The 17,637-nt window shown below is 44.3% G+C and overlaps 1 protein-coding gene across 9 annotated transcripts in view; it reads left to right on the forward strand.

Annotated features, from left to right (window-relative positions):
* Positions 1 to 2,183: 2,183 nt before the first annotated feature.
* The window catches only part of CNOT2 (CCR4-NOT transcription complex subunit 2), a 1,422,938-nt gene continuing 1,407,484 nt past the window's right edge, over positions 2,184 to 17,637 (forward strand). For 3 of the 9 annotated variants that reach the window (XM_069628237.1, XM_069628243.1, XM_069628241.1), the window contains exon 1: positions 2,184 to 2,587. In XM_069628237.1, the coding sequence (XP_069484338.1) occupies positions 2,583 to 2,587 (5 nt within the window). In that variant the 5' untranslated portion in view covers positions 2,184 to 2,582. The remainder of the gene's footprint in view (positions 2,588 to 17,637) is intronic. The other 6 variants (XM_069628239.1, XM_069628238.1, XM_069628242.1 and 3 more) reach the window with 4 other exon arrangements.

A 17,637-nucleotide genomic window follows, 5' to 3' on the forward strand; every position in this document is an offset into this window, starting at 1 on the left:
CTCCAGTAAGGCAAAAGTCATAGATAACCTGGATCCTTGTAACAAAAGCAACCAAATGTCTTTTTTGGTTAAAGTTCGATTACTTGCAAAAAATGTACATAGCAGGTTCTGTCGGGGATCAATCACACCATGACAACTCATGATAAGATGGTGAAGCGACTCCCTTTTGTATCCGCCAAGTCTGCGTACATAATCTCTTGCCTCTTTTGGCTTCCTGACTTCAAGAATTTCTTTAGTTGGAAGAATATTTAATCAGTCTTAAGAATTGCCGCCGCAGAACTGCTGAAGGGAACTTACTAAAGTATGTGGGAATTGTCCCACGCTTATTAACTGTAACACAGTTTTTCACATAAAGTTTGGACGCATGTGCAGCCTCCGAGGACTCAATCCAGTCGTATTCATACAAACGTTTTTTGACAGTTTGGGTTTTCAACAAGTAATTTCTCTGATGTGTCAACTGAGTCCAACAATACCAAACATTTGTTGCCCCATTCCACAAGTAGGTGCTCTCTTTCTGTTTCAAGCACCTGCCCCAGCAGTGTGAAGCCACTTTCCGGTGGCGGCACTTTACATTTCCTATAAAAGGATATTGTTTTCCGAATCACATAAGTGATGAGAGTTGTCAAACCTTGCTCTATTCTTATCACCGCCATTGGCACACAGTTTGGGAGCCCAAGAACAGATCTCCAAAAAAACCCTCTAAAATGTGCCACAACTTCCAGTTTAACTGAAGTGGGGATTCAGCCCCCTACGTTAACATGGGGACAACCGTCATGCTGTAGAAAGTTATCAGGGATGTCAATGAAAATTTGAAATACCTGCATTTAATCAGTCTTGCCTGGGCTGTAAGCATCTTTAATTTGCGTCTCAAGCATGTTTCCCTTGGGGCATCATTGTTGTTCATGTTAACAGATATCCCCAGGTAGAGCAAGTCTGTTTCTTGAATTTGATCGCCGTTTATGTACCAACCCTTGAATTTGGAGAGCTTTCGTTTTGTGTTCCCAAGAGTCAGAACTGCAGATTTGGCAGCGTTTACTCGCAGGTTATTGGACGATAAGTAACACGCCAGGGTGTCCAGTTGGCACTGGAGCCCAATCAGAGTTTCATCGAGGAGAATTACATCATCCGCATACAGCAGTGTGTTTACTGGAGTTCCGGCAATAGATGGTGCAAATCATAAACACCTGCTGTGCAGGGTCAAATTCAAATTAGCTGGCATTTGCTTTATGCGTTATAATACTGACATCTACTCGGCACAGCTTGAGCATAACACGCGTGTCTCACACCCCTGGCCCTAGCTAAAATTCAAACCTTTGCTAAAATGTGGATGATGAAATTTGGAGCTACCCTTGTTGAAATTCAAAATAGGGAAAAGTATTTGAAGTATTTCCCTACAGTATATACCACATGCTCCCTCTTGAGGGTCCACACCATTATATGTAAAAGAGTATCTGAACAATACAATTAGGGGAGACTTTATTAGATTTAAATTCAACTGCTTGCCTACCCTGGAAGTTGTTGGGGTGTGGAACAAAATCCCTGCAGGTAACAGACATTGAAGACTATGCACAGTGCAGGCACTACGGATTTACATATGAAGCATTACACCAGGCATCGTGCACCCTACTTAAATGAGACAGAGAAATTGAACATGTGGTATAATGTCATGGTGGGCGATGATGTACTGATTTATTCTACTGTTAGTGAGTATGAGATTGAAAAATTACTTATTAGCATGGTAATGTATAGCGTGTATTAAAAGCTACGGTTGCATTACAGATATATACAATAAAAAAATCCTCCTAATTAGATGTTTTTTGTTACAACACCCTTAAAATACACCTCCAACCCCACTACATTCAGCACCATCAATCTCACAAAATCTTCAGCATTCCCAACAGTTCTCACTATGCAGCTAAACAATGCTACCAAATTCCTCCAATGAGCAGTAATACCACCACCCTTCAATAAATGTTTGGTCGAAACATTCAATAAAAATAACACTACCACTTGCTCACACATATACTTACCAATATCCTTCAATATAAGGCTTTATCAGCAATCCACTAAACTCCCGAATATAAAGCCCTACTACTAATCCACACATGCATCAATCATTGTTATACTACCATGGGGGGCGGGAGGGGTGCATGGGTAATGGGTTATTTGTAGGTTCAAGTATCAGCTTGTGCACTAGCGTGTATTGGCACGAGCCTGATTAAGGCTCATAGCCGCGACTTGCAACCTTTGAGAGAAGACTGGCTCTGTGTTGGCGGCCGGGTAGTGAGGCGGGCGGGTTCTCACTCCCGGGGGATCAGTTCCGGGCTGAGCTGCGCCCTCCTCCTCCTCCTTCGCCTCCTCCTCCTCCCCACGCAACTACGGGCCGTACTCCTCGCAGCATCCACCTCACACGCAAGCCGCCTCCACCTCCAGACGCTCGCCTAGAGGCACCACCGGAGCCGTAGACACCCGCCACCCCAGAAGAGGTCACCGCCAGCCGGGGTCAAAGGGGAGAGGTTGTACACCCAGCATCCTCCCTGCTCCGCGCTCAGCCATCTTGAATCTGCGAGAACGGGAGCTTCATGCGGTGAGTTTTTGCACCTTTTTCTCGGGAAATACTACACTGTGCTACCCCCCCGTGGTCGCGGTGATGAGCGCGTAATAGCCCGGAAAGGGCCAATGGCTTGGGGCCCTGTGAATGACACTGGGGGCCTCCCGCGGGATGGGGTTTCGGCAGCTGAGGCTTTTGTCTCTGCCTCCGTAGGGGGCGGGGAACGGGTTGTCGAGGCCCGGGGAAGAGTGTAGGTTGTCTGGGAGCAGCAACCACCCGTGCCGAGGTGGACCGTAGTCAGTCTCGCATCACAGGTTCTTTTTCCCAGTGTGTGGCAGTCAAATCTACCTCCCTGTGGCCCGGCGCAGCTGTACTTTACACATCCAGGCAGCCAATGTAGGCCTTCGCAGGGGTTATAGGAGCCCCCCACCTTAGAACACCCTTACCGTGAATGAACCTCCACGCCTGGGGTCTCCTTTATTCCTGTGCTGTCGGCGCTAGGGCCTGCAGCAGCAGGGCTGGGAACTCTGGTGTCGGGGTGTTCTCAGCTGAGGCAGTGCACCGGCACTACCGGTGTCGGGGAAGACCAGAACTTGCAACTGGGCCCGGGTCCCCACTGTCTAAGGACTGTAAACTCCCGGGGGCTACAACAAGGTCGGGATCATCGTTCGGATTGATTTTTCAGGACTGGGATCCACCGTACGTCAGTAGTGAAAGCTCTGCCTGCAGCAAGGCCGTGATTCTTGGTGTATCCCTTCTTGGAAAGCCCTTAGAGATATATATACACATACAATCGGGGCAGGGAATTACCGCTGTCTGCTTCCATGGACATCCCTGTTTCTTTGGCTGGTTTGGGACTGCTCCGTCCTAAAGACAGGACGCGAAAGTTGGACACAGTCTGCATCTGTCAGGACGACTTAACAAGGCTTCCGGGTTGTCTCATTCAAACACACAACATGCCATGGTCTGTCCAGCATCCTACCATTGAAGAGCTCTCTCTCTCTCCTGTACCCTGCCCCTTGTGTCAGTGGGCCAGCTGTCAGGGATCGGCCCCATTCACAAGCCTGATCATGTGCTGTGCGGTTCACGCCGTTTTGTCTCCTTGCAGATTACTGTTCACGTTTACAAAAACAACCCCCCCCCCCGCAGCAGACGTGGCCTGTCTCCGTTCCTTCTTGATTGGCTTTTCCTGGGGGCTCTTAGTAGCTCTGGACTGCACTTGGTACTTACTATTCGATTTGACCATGTCGTTAGCTCGCTGTCTCTCACTGTAGGAGGAGGGTGTTTTCAAAAATCTAATGGCGTTGTTTGCAGAGGCATATGGTATAGCACACCAGCAGGTCAACACCGAGATGGCAGAACCGATGAACAACGACCGTGTTTTGTTTAAAAAGTAAATATAACTAAAGAAAAGCAGATCTTTAATTCCGTTGATCGAACGGTATTATATTGTGAACCGTTTTTTTCTTTCCCTTTGCAGGATTGTGGTTCAGGTGTTTATATTCAAATGTTAGGGCCACAGATTACCTGCATGGGAATCAGTTACCATCACTAATGTGTGTTTCATTGCCACGATCCAGGCTGTTAGTCCGAGCAATTAATTGAATGTGAATTCTTCACTTATTGGTGTAATTATTTATTGGTTCTGTGTACGCTATGGTAATCGGCATGACTTCCATTGGGCTCCTTTTTACACAATCATTGTAAAGCTTCCCGAACCTTTATTTTATTATTTGTTTTGTATTTTATTTGTTTATATACAGGAGGAACAATGCTCCTTTGATCTCAAAAGAACATACAGTAGATAAGAAATCAGATTTGACGGAAGCAGTGAGCTTCTTACAATGGGGTGAGTTTGAGGGACGTTCTGATCAGGTTGTGGAGGGGCGTAAATGGAACAGTCACCAGAGACAATACATAAGTAAACATACATGGATTCGGGACCATGAACATTGGAAATGCAGGTAGGCAGTACAGCCAGCTGCGATTGGGATGTGACCGTGATGGATGAAGTGCTAGCGTGGAGGCAGAGGAAGTTGCGTAAAGATGCAGGTTAGCCGCAAGGGAAACGTGTTCGCTAGCGGGCAGATGGGGGGGGGGGGGGGGAATCTGAGGCAAGCACATAGCACAGTGAGTGGAACTCTCGCTTTGACAAAGGTGCAGAGCCTGCTGATGCAGGTTCGAATCCCGGCAGGGCCAACTTCAGCCTTTCATCCTTCCGAGGTCGATAAATGAGCACCACACACCGTGGGTAATAATAAGCAGCGCTCAGATGCCTGAGGGTTTGTAGCGCTACATACATGCTAAATTATTAAGGAGGTAGGCTTTTAGTTTGGTTTTGAACAAATCTGTGTGGGCGGTTTCTCGGATGTCCCAGGGAAGAGAATTCTATGCAAGTGAAGCAAGAAGAGAGCGAATTCTATGTATGTGTAGCAAGAAGAGAGAAGGAGCGGAAGGGAGAGGCACAGGGAGGGCGAGGAGCCACAAGGGCAGTTGAGGAGGCAGAGCAGAGATTACAAGAAGGCTCGTAGAGTTGGATAGGGGATAATAGATTCAGTGGTACCTTAACATTGATTTGTGAATCAAGAGAAGACTTTTTAAAAGCCTGAATTGCCATTGGGCCTCTTTGTACGATGGCCAGGTTTTCAAAATAAAAAAAAATGGTCCGGCTGCAAATATAAAAGTAAGACCACCCCCACCTCCATTTATTCAACAGTATTTCAAGCACCGCGCCTAGCTGTACATTGTGCAGTTTGTACTTTTTGAGTGTGAATGTATGCATGTTCATGACAAAGGAGCTTTTGCTCGGATTGCTACTAAAATGCTTTATGTAGGCTATTCTTTGCTATGTAGGCCTTTGCCAACCATTCTCTGTGGCACAATCGTTCATGAATGTGGGTTGGATGCCATCCTGCTCCATCCCCCAGTAATAGAGATGTGGCTTATGTGATGCTATGAAATTCTGAGTGTAATATAATTCCTATGAAATTTGTGCTTATCCTTGCAAATTTCAATAATTAGTAAAAGATATGTAATCATTATTAAAGATTTCTTATATGCTTGACTGTTAAATCTTGCCGACCACATTTTTCGACCAGCAGTCTTTTTCAAGGCATTACTCTTCAGTCTAATAACATAGTTCAGCTCATTTGATAATGAGCGATGTTTCAACTTAGTCATAAAATATCAGTATAATCAATCATACATTGACATTACCATTCTAGTTTGGAAAAATCAAATTGATTCAGAAGAGGTTGAAGAGCAGCAGCAAATTTAAAATAAAATAAAAGGAAAAAATATATAAAAATCTGATTTAGTCAAGTTATTGTTACTGTCAGCTTTAACACCATATTAGTTAATAGTGTACATATTAATTGGCGATCACCAGTAGTTAATGGTGTGTATGACAAATTAACTTTCTTATGGAACTCCTCCAAAAATAATTCATTAAAGATAAGTTGCTCATCCAGACCCAACACAATAAATCTTTAATAATGATTACATTTCTGTTATATATCGCAAATACCTGGAAAGTGTACCTAATTCATTTGTATGTTAAGAGATTCAGCGGTTAAAATCTCTGCTTTTCACTGATGTGCAGCTGTCTGATTAAGTTACCTAAATACTTAATTTGAATCAGAATTCAAAACACTTCTACTGTACAGTCACCCAGTTTTATCCATTTAATATAATGCCTATTTGGTTTATATTTTTAGCTGATTGTGAAGATTTAACCATTACTTGCTGTGTGTTCGTTTTCCAACCACTCTCAGTGGCACAAGCATTAATGCGTGTGGCTGCTGTCTTAAAGGTTGCGGGTTTCGGGGCCATCCAGCCCCATTCCGCAGTGGTAGAGATGTTGCTTGAGCTATACAGCAACATTCTGAGCCTAATATAATACCTATTTGTTATATATTTTTTGCAGATTGTGAAGATTTTAACCATTTTCTACAGTAGAGCTTGGATTGTGTAATTGGTTACTCTCCCTTTCCCCAAAACCGGGATGGGGTTTTAAAGTTTTGAGATGGCAATATCTGGAACCGACAAAGCCTAGTGCTGGATGTGTTTAGAATGTGAGTGGTTGCTTTATGGATTTGTGAGGTGCTCAAGCAGGCCCTAGTATTGTGGAGGCTTTCACCAGATTCGTTTGTAAGAAACAATTATATCTTCTGGGAGAGCACAGAATTTGCCAAGCTAGCTAAGAGGAATGTCTGCACCAAGAGTTGGACATGTATTGAAGTATGCTTCGGGAGAACAATGGGGTACGTGGTATGGGAGGTGAAGAGGAGACATGATGCACTTGTGTCCAGTAATATTCGGTTCTGTAAGTTATGAGCTAGATATAATTCACTCTAACTTAATAAAATTACATTCGTAACAGAATGGCTCACAGAGTTTAAAAGTGCTGGGAGCAATTTAGCTCCTGCTTTTAGGCTCCGGGAGCCTGGTTAGCTTTAAACCAACATCTACTGTGAGCTACATTTGGCTCCCCAGGTCCACTGGTGCCTTACAAGCATGCACATACGTGAAGGGCACTCGTTTAATTTAGGTACGTGAAGGGCACAAGGTATGCTCAGGCTACTCCAAGTATGTTCTCTAGCTTCTTGTGGACAAAATAAATGTTTTAAATCCCCTTGGCCACCAACTGACCTTCATCAATGGTGCCCATTTCAGATTAAACGAAATGTAATCTCTACCGTCCACCCAAACTCCTCTGTTCAACCTCTTTTAGTCTTTTATAAATACTGAATAACGGAACGCAAGTTCCGCAGCACCACAGGGCACAAGCTAGAGATCTGGTATTGTTCATCCTTTGGGCCTCCCTTCCTCAGCACATCAAGAATATTGAAAATCGCCTTCCCTTTTAAGGCCTTAAGTACTCTTTACTTTTTGTGATCTTTGATCTCTAATGTTATTTTGGGGTCCGGTCTGAGGGTACTTTGGTGGGTTTCTGCTTTTCAAGTTTTATAAATAAATATATGGACACTTGTTCATTTTTGTTGTGCGCAGTAAAGGGGTGTACTGTGCTGTGAGGCTAGACATGCTCAAATCTACAGGCTGATGGATACAGAGAATGCATTTTTGGACATTTTCTGTAGATTTTGTTAGAGGGTGGGGATACATTGTCATTTTACTTCGAAACGTATAGGTCACAGTAGCTTTGGAGCTTTTTGTTTTCAAATCGTACTATTTGTGGTTTTCTTCTGAATGTATTCATACCCGTATTTTGAATGCCATTGATCCTTTTCTTACTCTTAAATCAATACACATTTCCACTGCTGTTAAATACACCATGTAATTGAATGGTTTGTGAGGGAGTACATGCTATATTTCACTTTCATGTTCCTAAGAATAATTCTAACTGGTTACTTGTATGTTTGAAAAGAAAAAAAATCTTTTTAACCCTAGCAAATCTAATTCTACATAATTAGAGAATTTAGAATTTTATATCCAATTTAGATGGTGGTTGTTTATGTGAAATTTAAAGCAAATGCCGTATGATGGGGTGCCTGAAATAAAGTTAAGCAGCTTTGCATGGGAGTATCGGAGGCAGGCCGTTGCATATGTCTACTCTTGGAAACCAGGACCAAGAGAAATGTCACATATTGTGGGGCTCGTTTGTTGAAAGCTACTGGAATGCGGGAATGTCATCAGGAAAATCGCACTTCACATGGCTTTGAACAAATGAAATCAGGGCAAGCATCCGTTTGAATGACTGGGCTCACTCTCCATGTCCTTCTCCTGATCCAAGATGTTGACGGATGAGAGATTTTATTTATTTAATTTACATTTTTAAAGCGCTCATACAGCCCACAGGCATCGAGGCGCTGTTACAGGATTTGTTTGTTTTTTTGGATGTGTAATTGGTTGTTTTTTTTTTTTTGTCTTAGTTGCGTATTTATAACGCGCTTAAACACCCAGAGGTTTCTAAGCGCGGACCCGGGGATCGAACCTGTGTTGCTTCGTGTCGTCTTCCTTCCAAGGTGCTCACGTTGCCGCTGAGCTATCCTCCCGGGACAAGAGAGACACGTTATCCCAACCTGATATTTTCAAGGAGGAGAGGTTACTTTACCCATTAACCAGTACTAAAGGCATTTGGATTTTACTTGGTAAGAACATTTGCCAGAGAAGCAAACGGAAGCGCCGGAAGATAGTAATCTGCCCAAGATAAAAACTTGGGTCAAGAAAGGAAACCCACTTTAGGAGCCAGATTTTTCTGACACTTCACTGCATATCCTCCTCACACTTCTATCTCGCTGCTTTTTCTTTTTTTTTCGTGTGGTGCTTCATACTGATGACCTATTTCTTCTCAAATTTGGAGATTATAACGCTTCCAAAGGTCTTGCAATTTTGGGCAGTTACGTGAACTGGAATGAATGCTGTGCGTTAGCCAAATTCACATGTGTCGCAGAAGAGACATCACACAACACTTGCCAATTCAACGACTTCAAGGGATGGGACATAATTTGATTTGCAACTGCGATTTGAGACTTCAACATGTAAATGATGGTGACCAGCACCCCGTGGTTAAACTATCAAAAGCCAATGGCATACTGTTAACAGGTAAACGTCCGCCTTGGTTAAATCTGCCTGCTGCATAACAGTTCACATTGGTAGCAAGCAACAACACTGGTATATCAATTGCTACGCTGAAACGATGCTCATGATTGCAACCACAGTGTTTGGAACTCTGGATTATAAAGTGTGTTTTATTGCATAAATCTGCAGCCTTTGAATCCCCAGAGCCAGGATAGTTCGTGGTAAGGGATCGTGCAAGTCAGGCTGAACATCTATAGAGCAGCGGTTTGCAGAGCATCGATTTAGCACCATTCCTGTATCTCTTCTACAAGCATGAATTAGAACCTGGGTCTTGTCCTAAGGTTGGCAGCTTCACTACTAGCCTACCTGTTTTTTTTCCTCTCCAATAGTTAGCATTTATTGTAGCACATTGTATTGTTCAGTTTGGTTTTGTGCACTCGTGCTTTTGTCGGGTAAGGACAATTGAGTACTGGGAGCTAAAGTGATGTGCCTCATAAAGTTTACACTATTTGGTCAAGAGAGGAAGCCAGGATTAGAATCAATTTCTTGGTTCCAAATGCTGCAGTTGAGCCACTTAACCACGCCTCTCCTTTTTAGGCCCATATGTGTCGATTTAATAAAGCATGTTGTCTTGGTGTTAAACTTATTTATGTGCATTTTCTTGTTTAGTATATAACGAAGCAAAAGAGATGGTGATCAATTGATTTGTTTCAAATCCCTCATCTTGGTCAAGTAGGGAAGCTAGGATTAGAATTTAGACCTAATGCGGCCATATTTAATAAGATGTGTGCACATATTGTGTAGCTTATTTTGCAGGGGTCGATTGGAATTGATGGGGCGTGACCTGGAAGTAGCTCTCAGTGTTAGGATTTTCCTCTGACCAGGAATTACGCTTTTTAACCCAAAAGCTTTTAAATTGTCGAGATTGAGTTCTCTGGACCAGGTACTTTTTATGGATGACAAAAAAAGTAGATTATTTAAAGCGATGCAGAGATTTGGGGGTGGGGGGTGCTTCTTTTTATAGTAATTTAACTTTGAGCAATGCACATGCCAGAATAAACGCTTGGAAGTGCCTGAAAGATGGTTGAACGTTTTTTTTGTTTTGTTTTCAAGCAGTTTTTATTTACGTTAACATGTTGGGAGTACAGAAACAAACTTAACTTCAGATACAGTACAGTGTGACCAATTTTGGGGGAACGGCCCTTGGATCGTCAGGCTTGCTAGACTTCAATACAGTACAGGCATGGATTAGTCCGGTTGTCAACCCCCACGACTCCTGGCTCCAGCCGCTCCCTCCCTCCCTCCGGTGACAGGCGGGATCACAGAGGAGAAAATTGTTGCAACATTGGGGGCTTAGCCAATATTGTGGGGGTATCTCTCGACAAAGTCAATGAATGGGGCCCACACTGAAACATACCTTTTAGTAACTCCCCTCGCACAGTGCCATGATTTTTGTCTGCCACCAATATGTCCCAGACTCTCGCCCACAACATGTGACCCAACGCCTCTCACCCACCACATCTGAGCCACCGGGCCCTCGGGAAGTTCGGGCGATAACCAACTTTGCTGCCAGTAGGAGATGACCGATTTAAGTCACCAAATGGACCGGTAAGGGGGAACACCCCTGTATTGCTCTCCCCAGAGCAACCAATAATAACATAGAAATAACTCACAGAAATAATATGGACATAAATCACAAAAGAAACAAAGAATTCAAAAGGAAATACATCACCGTGAGCGTAACAGGATTCCTCATCTCGCCCAGAAGCGGCTTGAAGACCCCGCGAACAGCCAGGCCGAGAGCACAGCAGCTCACAGGAGTGCCGGACGTAAGCGTCGTCCTCCGGCCGAAGTCTCACCTGACCACCTGCGGGTTTCCGCATATATATACACACTCCACAAAGGGGAGTCAATTCTCGAACCTTCTGGAAATTGCACTTGCGCAGTTGATGAGCAGCCGTCGGTTGCCAGCTGGGTCAATCGAGCGCTACCCTCCAGGAGCAGAGTGCCTCCCTTCTCTAAAAACACGCTCCGCGGAGAACAGTACCAAACCATAACAAAGTTAGCTTTCCCAGCAGAAATGTCCTTGACCGCATACCAGGTTTGGAAAGCATGTTTTTCTCAGCACCATGAATCTAACACTAAGCAAAATGTGTGCAGCTTTTCACTGCGGCAAGAAGTAAATATCCATCATGGCTCCGAGCGCTCCCAGAATGCAATGCGCACCAGCGCCATTTTAGTTCAAGCATAACAATTCCACCCTTGGATATTTACCTTCCATAGCCCGGTGGCAAAGGAGCCGCTCTCTGAAACCTATGAAACATTAAAACTAAATTGGGAATACATTGAATAAAACAACAACAAGCTATTATGATAGCTGATATATAATAAAAATGCAAGCAAAAGCGTAACGTAGTGTACCCCCAATATCAGGAATCCATGAAAATAACCAATCCCACCAATTCCCAGTACGATCTTGAGACACTTGAGAAATGAGATCCCTCAAACCTCGAATATGACTTTCAAAAGATCGTGAATGGTCACTTAAATTGAAACATATACCTTCAAATGCATTACACCCTAAATTATGCTTTAGCAATCGATAATCAACAGCAGCTCTGTTCTACAGTTGCTTTTCTAATAACTTGACTATCAAGGAGTAATCCTTCTAATGCCTGAGAAGTATAATTAAGGCTTTTGACTACTAAACATGCTAATTTCATCAAAGATTTGTAACCTCCAGCAGCTAAACCCCAAACTTCCACCAATGAAAGGGTTAATGCTAGAACCTTAGCTTCTGATAAGTGTACATGTGAATCACAATCTGGAGATAGATCCAAAGATTCGAAAGTTGATCTTTTACCTTGAGTTATCGCTGGGTGTAAAGGAAACCTCATTAGTCCTAATCGAGTTAAAGCACATGGACCTCCGGAAATGTTAGCTGGAATATAAGTATGTGATATTACCACCTGAAAAGAGCCATCCTGTTGGAAGTTTCACATGATTCAAATGACTGGCAGCTATCACTGTATGATTACAAGACATAATATTATTTACACTGGTGCATTTGCGTGGCACCCGCAATCTCCAGATTTGCGCAACTGTTCTTTCAATAACCTATTAATTTGTTCAATTAACCCTGAAGCAGCTGGGTAATAGGGCACGTGGTACAGCCACTGAATGCTCTTTTCCTGCCAAAACTCCTGGATTAATTTGACTTTTTGAAATGTGACCCATTGTCACTTTGAATCTGCAAAGGCACTCCATAATGTAGTATGATCTGATCTAACAACCTGATGGTGTTCAGTTGTGTTGCACGTTTGCACGGCAAAACCATCAAATATCTTGCATATGTATCCACAATAGTGCATGCATACTGACAACCTCTACTGATTGGCATGGAACCAATATAATCAATCTGCCAAATTTGACCTGGTAATTTTCCTCTTCTCAATGTGCCTCGAACAATTTGAGGGCTAGGTCTATGCAGTTGGTGTTGGCACACTGGACATTGCAAAATGATCGTTTTCACTACCTCTAAAGGAAGACTGATTCCTCGAGCTTGTGCGCACCTGATGGTAGCCTTTTCTCCAAGGTGCCCACATTTCTGATGGGCCCATTTGGCCAAACCCTCCAAATCGTCTTCCCGAGCCTCTGCATCCACAGATGAAATCTTGGTGTGCTCGTCTGCAACAGAATTAAACCAACGTTCTAATGAGTCTGTGGCACAATGCGTGTCCACATGATATACCGTGACTTCACTTTGTAATAACATTTCTGCAATATCTTGCCACAGTTCTTTTCCCCACAACTCTTTTGAATCAATCTTCCACCCATTCTTTTGCCAAGTTGGCAACCACACTGCCAATCCATTCGCCACTGGCCATGAGTCTGTGTACACATAACATTGACCAGGGGTCTCTTGTTTCAATGCTTGGTAAACTGCGTAAAGCTCGGCAAACTGACTGCTTTTCCTTTTCCCTGTCGTTGTCAACATCGTTTTTGTTTTGGGATTGTACGACACTGCTTTCCAGTACCGCTCAGTTCCCACATATCGAGCTGAACCATCCGTGAAACAAGCATGCTCTGTTTGCTCCACGGTCAAATCGCTGTATGGTACTGCCCATTTCACGGGAGACTCACGTTTTTCAGGCACTTCCGGTGGTATGTAATCTGGGGGCGGTATGTTGGCTACTTGCTCGTGTAATTTTGCCACTCCACCCTTTCCTGATTTGGCTCTGTCTTGAATATACCATTTCCATTTAATTATGCTGGCTTCTTGTCCTATTCTATGCATTTTAGGAGAGCTCAGTACCCGTTGCATGATTGGTATTTCTGGTCTCATGAATACATCATGGCCTACCGTCATCTGCTCGGTATGAACAAGGGCCCAATAACACGCCAGCAGTTGCTTCTCAAACGGAGTATATGCGTTACCAGCGTTGGACAACTTCAACACCAAAACCCCAATGGCACACGTTTCCTGTCTTGTTTCTGCCACACACTCCAGTTAGCATAATTGTCTTGTACAGACACATTTAATTCCACTTCGCCTTCCTTCAAGGGCCATAAATCAAGCACCTGCTGCATGGTGTCTTTCGCCATATCAAAGGCTTTCTGCTGCTCCTGCCTCCCCACTGAAACTCCTTTTTCTTTCGTGTCACCTTGTAGAGGGGGGCCAATATCTGCCCTAAATGGGGAATGTGCTGTCTCCAAAACCCAAACAGCCCTATAAACTGCTGAGCTTGCTTTTTGTTGATTGGAGTGGTGAATTCAAGTATTTTCTGTCGGTCTTTTGGCACCATTTCTCGATGCCACTGAATCCCTAGGAATATCACTGTTTCAGCTGGACCTTGAATTTTACTCGGATTAATCTCCCACCCTTCCTTTTTCAATCCTTCCATAATGACATCTAACTGGCTTTGCACACTGTGTTCATCCTTGCCCTGAATCAAAATATCATCAATGTAATGACAGATTTGTATGTCAGGTTTACACAGTATCTTGTCTAAGTGCTCTGCCACCAGCCAGTGACAGATAGTCGGGCTGTGTATGTACCCCATAGGTAGCCTCGTGAAGTGTACTGACGTCCACTCCACGAAAATGCAAACTGCTCTTGACACTCTTCAGCAATTGGCACAGAGAAAAATGCATTGGCTAAATCGATCACTGCATACCAGGTCCCCTCAAACTTTTGGACATTCTCAATCAAGGTAATGGCATCTGCGACTGTGGGCACTAAGGGAGGAGTGTGTTTATTCAACTCCCTGTAATCCACCGTCATCCTCCACGACCCATCTCCCTTTTTAATAGGCCAGAGAGGATTGTTCCATGCGGTGGTAATAGGGCGTAATACACCTGCCTCCACGTACTCTTTGATGGTGTCTGAAATTTCCTTGTGCCCCCCAGGGATGCGGTATTGTTTCATTGCTACCCGCTTGGTTGCCACTGGCACTTTCACTGGGGGCATCTTCAATTAGCCTACTGTAACGGGTGTACAGATCAATGCACTCACCCCAAACTGGTATGTTTTACCGCCAAGTCCCAAGGTTAACCCTTCCAAAATGTCAAAGCCAATTATATATTCAGGTATCGGGACAGTCAACACTTGGTATTTCTGCCTATTTAAATTGCCTATTTTCATCTCCACTTTCGTTTGTAAGGCGGGGGTCTCCTTTCCCGCTAGACCTGTAATAGTAAACTGTTTGCCTTTAAATCGTGTTGGATTACCATGAATCAAAGAGGCCTCCGTCCCAGTGTCTATCCATGCTCGCACCCCTTGTTTATTTCCTGGCCCCCAAAAAAACATCAACATGAGGCCGCCTATCCACTTTTATGCGGGCAGATGCTGCCGGAGCCCTAGTCAAACTTCGAATGAGTGTGACTCGACTCCGCCTCTAACATCGCACTCACCACCTTTCTCAAATCAGCGGATGTTGGCTGGTACATGGAAGGTGTCCCCATAGACCCTTCATCCTGTTTTTCCACAGGGGGAGCAGAGGTGAGGTGTCCCCCCTGTGGCGTGGTGACTACCTGTTTCTTAACCTATTTATAGCGCTCTTTAGCTGCAAGTCCTCTTTTTTTTGTATAATTCATACATTACTCTGGTTTCAATGCCATCAATTTCTTCGTGTGGCACATCATCTTTTAACAAAGCAAACATGTCTTTTCGGGACACTCGGGAGTCTATCTTGCTGCCTGCCTTCGGTTCTTCTCTCACTACGCCCCTCTCTCTCCCATGGCTTGTTATCGCTCTTATCCCACTCCCCTAAATCTGCAAGTTGCCGAATGGCATCTGCTACCTCATCAGTAGCTTTGCCTGACATAACTACGAGCAAAATCATAATGACACTTTTGTATGCGGGTGGCGCAGTTCTGATCACCATGTTTCGAGTTGAAACTGAGAGCGGCACGGCTCCCAGGTTATCAGGAGCATCTATGTGAATAGCCTCTTTCATAGCATGCTCCCTGACTTTTTGAATTTTCTCTCAACGTATACCACTTTGTTTCTTCACTGGGCCAATCTGTGGTAATGGGGTATTTACGGTTACATGCTTGGTCTACAAGGTGCAACAAAGACACCTGAGTATCTTGACCATTTGCATCACGGGGCGGTCCTGCCCTCAAGACCTCCTGTACATTTGTGTCAATTGACAGTGGTAAAAAACACGGTGAATCCGTAGAATCTACCAACAACCCTGCAGCACCCCCCCATCGAGTAATCTCACCATCCATGTCAATAAAACTTCCCCTGATTTTTGCCTCAAACGGGTAATAATTTCCCCAACCTCCTGTTGTGTGTAATCCTCCAGCGTGGTTAAATCCACCATTCCGCCAGCAGGATTCTGCGGGTGGAGTCCGGCTCGCCGTCTTCTAACTGGCTTAGCCGCCACTGTTTTATGTTTCACTTCCTTTTTGGGAGTCAAACTCATTTTCGGAACTACTTTCTAGACTGGTTGAATCAAAAATATCACCATCCCACTTATCCGGATTCCAGTCCACACCAGTGGTAGCGATTACAGTTGCCACCTTTCTTTTGTTGACCCCTCCCCGTCTTTTCCTATACTTATACCGGGCTACTCTGACTGCTGCCCTCTTGGCCACCGCCTGATGTGTCAGCCTTATCTTTAAACAGTTTCATTTGAATCTGCTGCATTAACGCAGTCTGCTGTTCTGCAGCTAGCTCTTTCTAATCGCAAAACCTCATTTTTCATTTAATGTATTTTCCAATAAGCATGCAAAAGAACCCAACCTCGCCTACCTAATGCCGCACATTCTTTGCCACGTTCTGCTAGGACTTGTTGCAAGCATGCCATTACATCAGCCGGATTGGCATCTCCCAATCCTTGATCCCACGTTTCACTTAGACCTGCACCACATGCCCACGCCTGGGCCAATTTATCATATGGACTCTTAGTCCAGCCTGGAATAACATGAGAACAGTCACCGCCAGCGGTAACGCTCTTCTTCCTGAACAAACTATTCATTATCGCAAACAAAACAAAACCTCGTTATATCTATATATTTCTCTCCACGCTGCAATCACTCCCACAGGCACTAACACACTGACAAAAGAAAAAAACTTCACTACTCAAAAACTTCACTTGCAAGACAACGGAATCCTATCTACGTTCCAACAGATTCTTGAATATTCGGAACAACTCATCACAAGTATCCTGTTCGTGACGCCAAAAATGTATTGCTCTCCCCAGAGTGCACGGAAAAACATAAATCACCAATGCAATTACAGAGCAAATACTGTGAACGCAGACGGACGCAATAGCGCACAACCACACACTCTTAGAAGATAATGAGCTCTTATACGGCTATTTATTCAAAGCTTACAATCAACCAATAATAACATAGAAATAACTCACAGAAATAATATGGACATAAATCACAAAAGAAACAAAGAATTCAAAAGGAAATACATCACCGTGAGCGTAACAGGATTCCTCATCTCGCCCAGAAGCGGCTGGAAGACCCCTGGAACAGCCAGGCCGAGAGCACCACAGCTCACAGGAGTGCTGGACGTAAGCGTTCTTCGCCGGCTGAAGTCTCACCTGACCACCTCCGGGTTTCCGCATATATGCACACTCCACAAAGGGGAGTCAATTCTCGAACCTTCTGGAAATTGCACTTGCGCAGTTGGAGCAGCCGTCGGTTGCCAGCGCGCCTCCCTTCTCTAAGAATGCGCTCCGTGGAGAACAGTACCAAACCATAACAAAGTTAGCTTTCCAAGCAGAAATGTCCTTGACCGCATACCAGGTTTGGAAAGCATGTTTTTCTCAGCACCATGAATCTAACACTCAGCAAAATGTGTGCAGCTTTTCACTGCGGCATGAAGTAAATATCCATCATGGCTCTGAGCAATCCCAGAATGCATTGCACACCGGCACCATTTTAGTTCAAGGATAACAGCCCCCCTCTCCCGTATCCCCCAGAATCGCCACACGTGGGTCCACGGGAAGGGCCAACCCTGTGATCTTTTATTCTGGCTAGCACCCCCTTGCAGTAAATACAAACCTTGGGACATACCCAGACCA

The sequence above is a fragment of the Ambystoma mexicanum genome, chromosome 12, assembly GCF_040938575.1.
Source record: "Ambystoma mexicanum isolate Mex_15411 chromosome 12, UKY_AmexF1_1, whole genome shotgun sequence".
NCBI lineage: Eukaryota > Metazoa > Chordata > Amphibia > Caudata > Ambystomatidae > Ambystoma > Ambystoma mexicanum.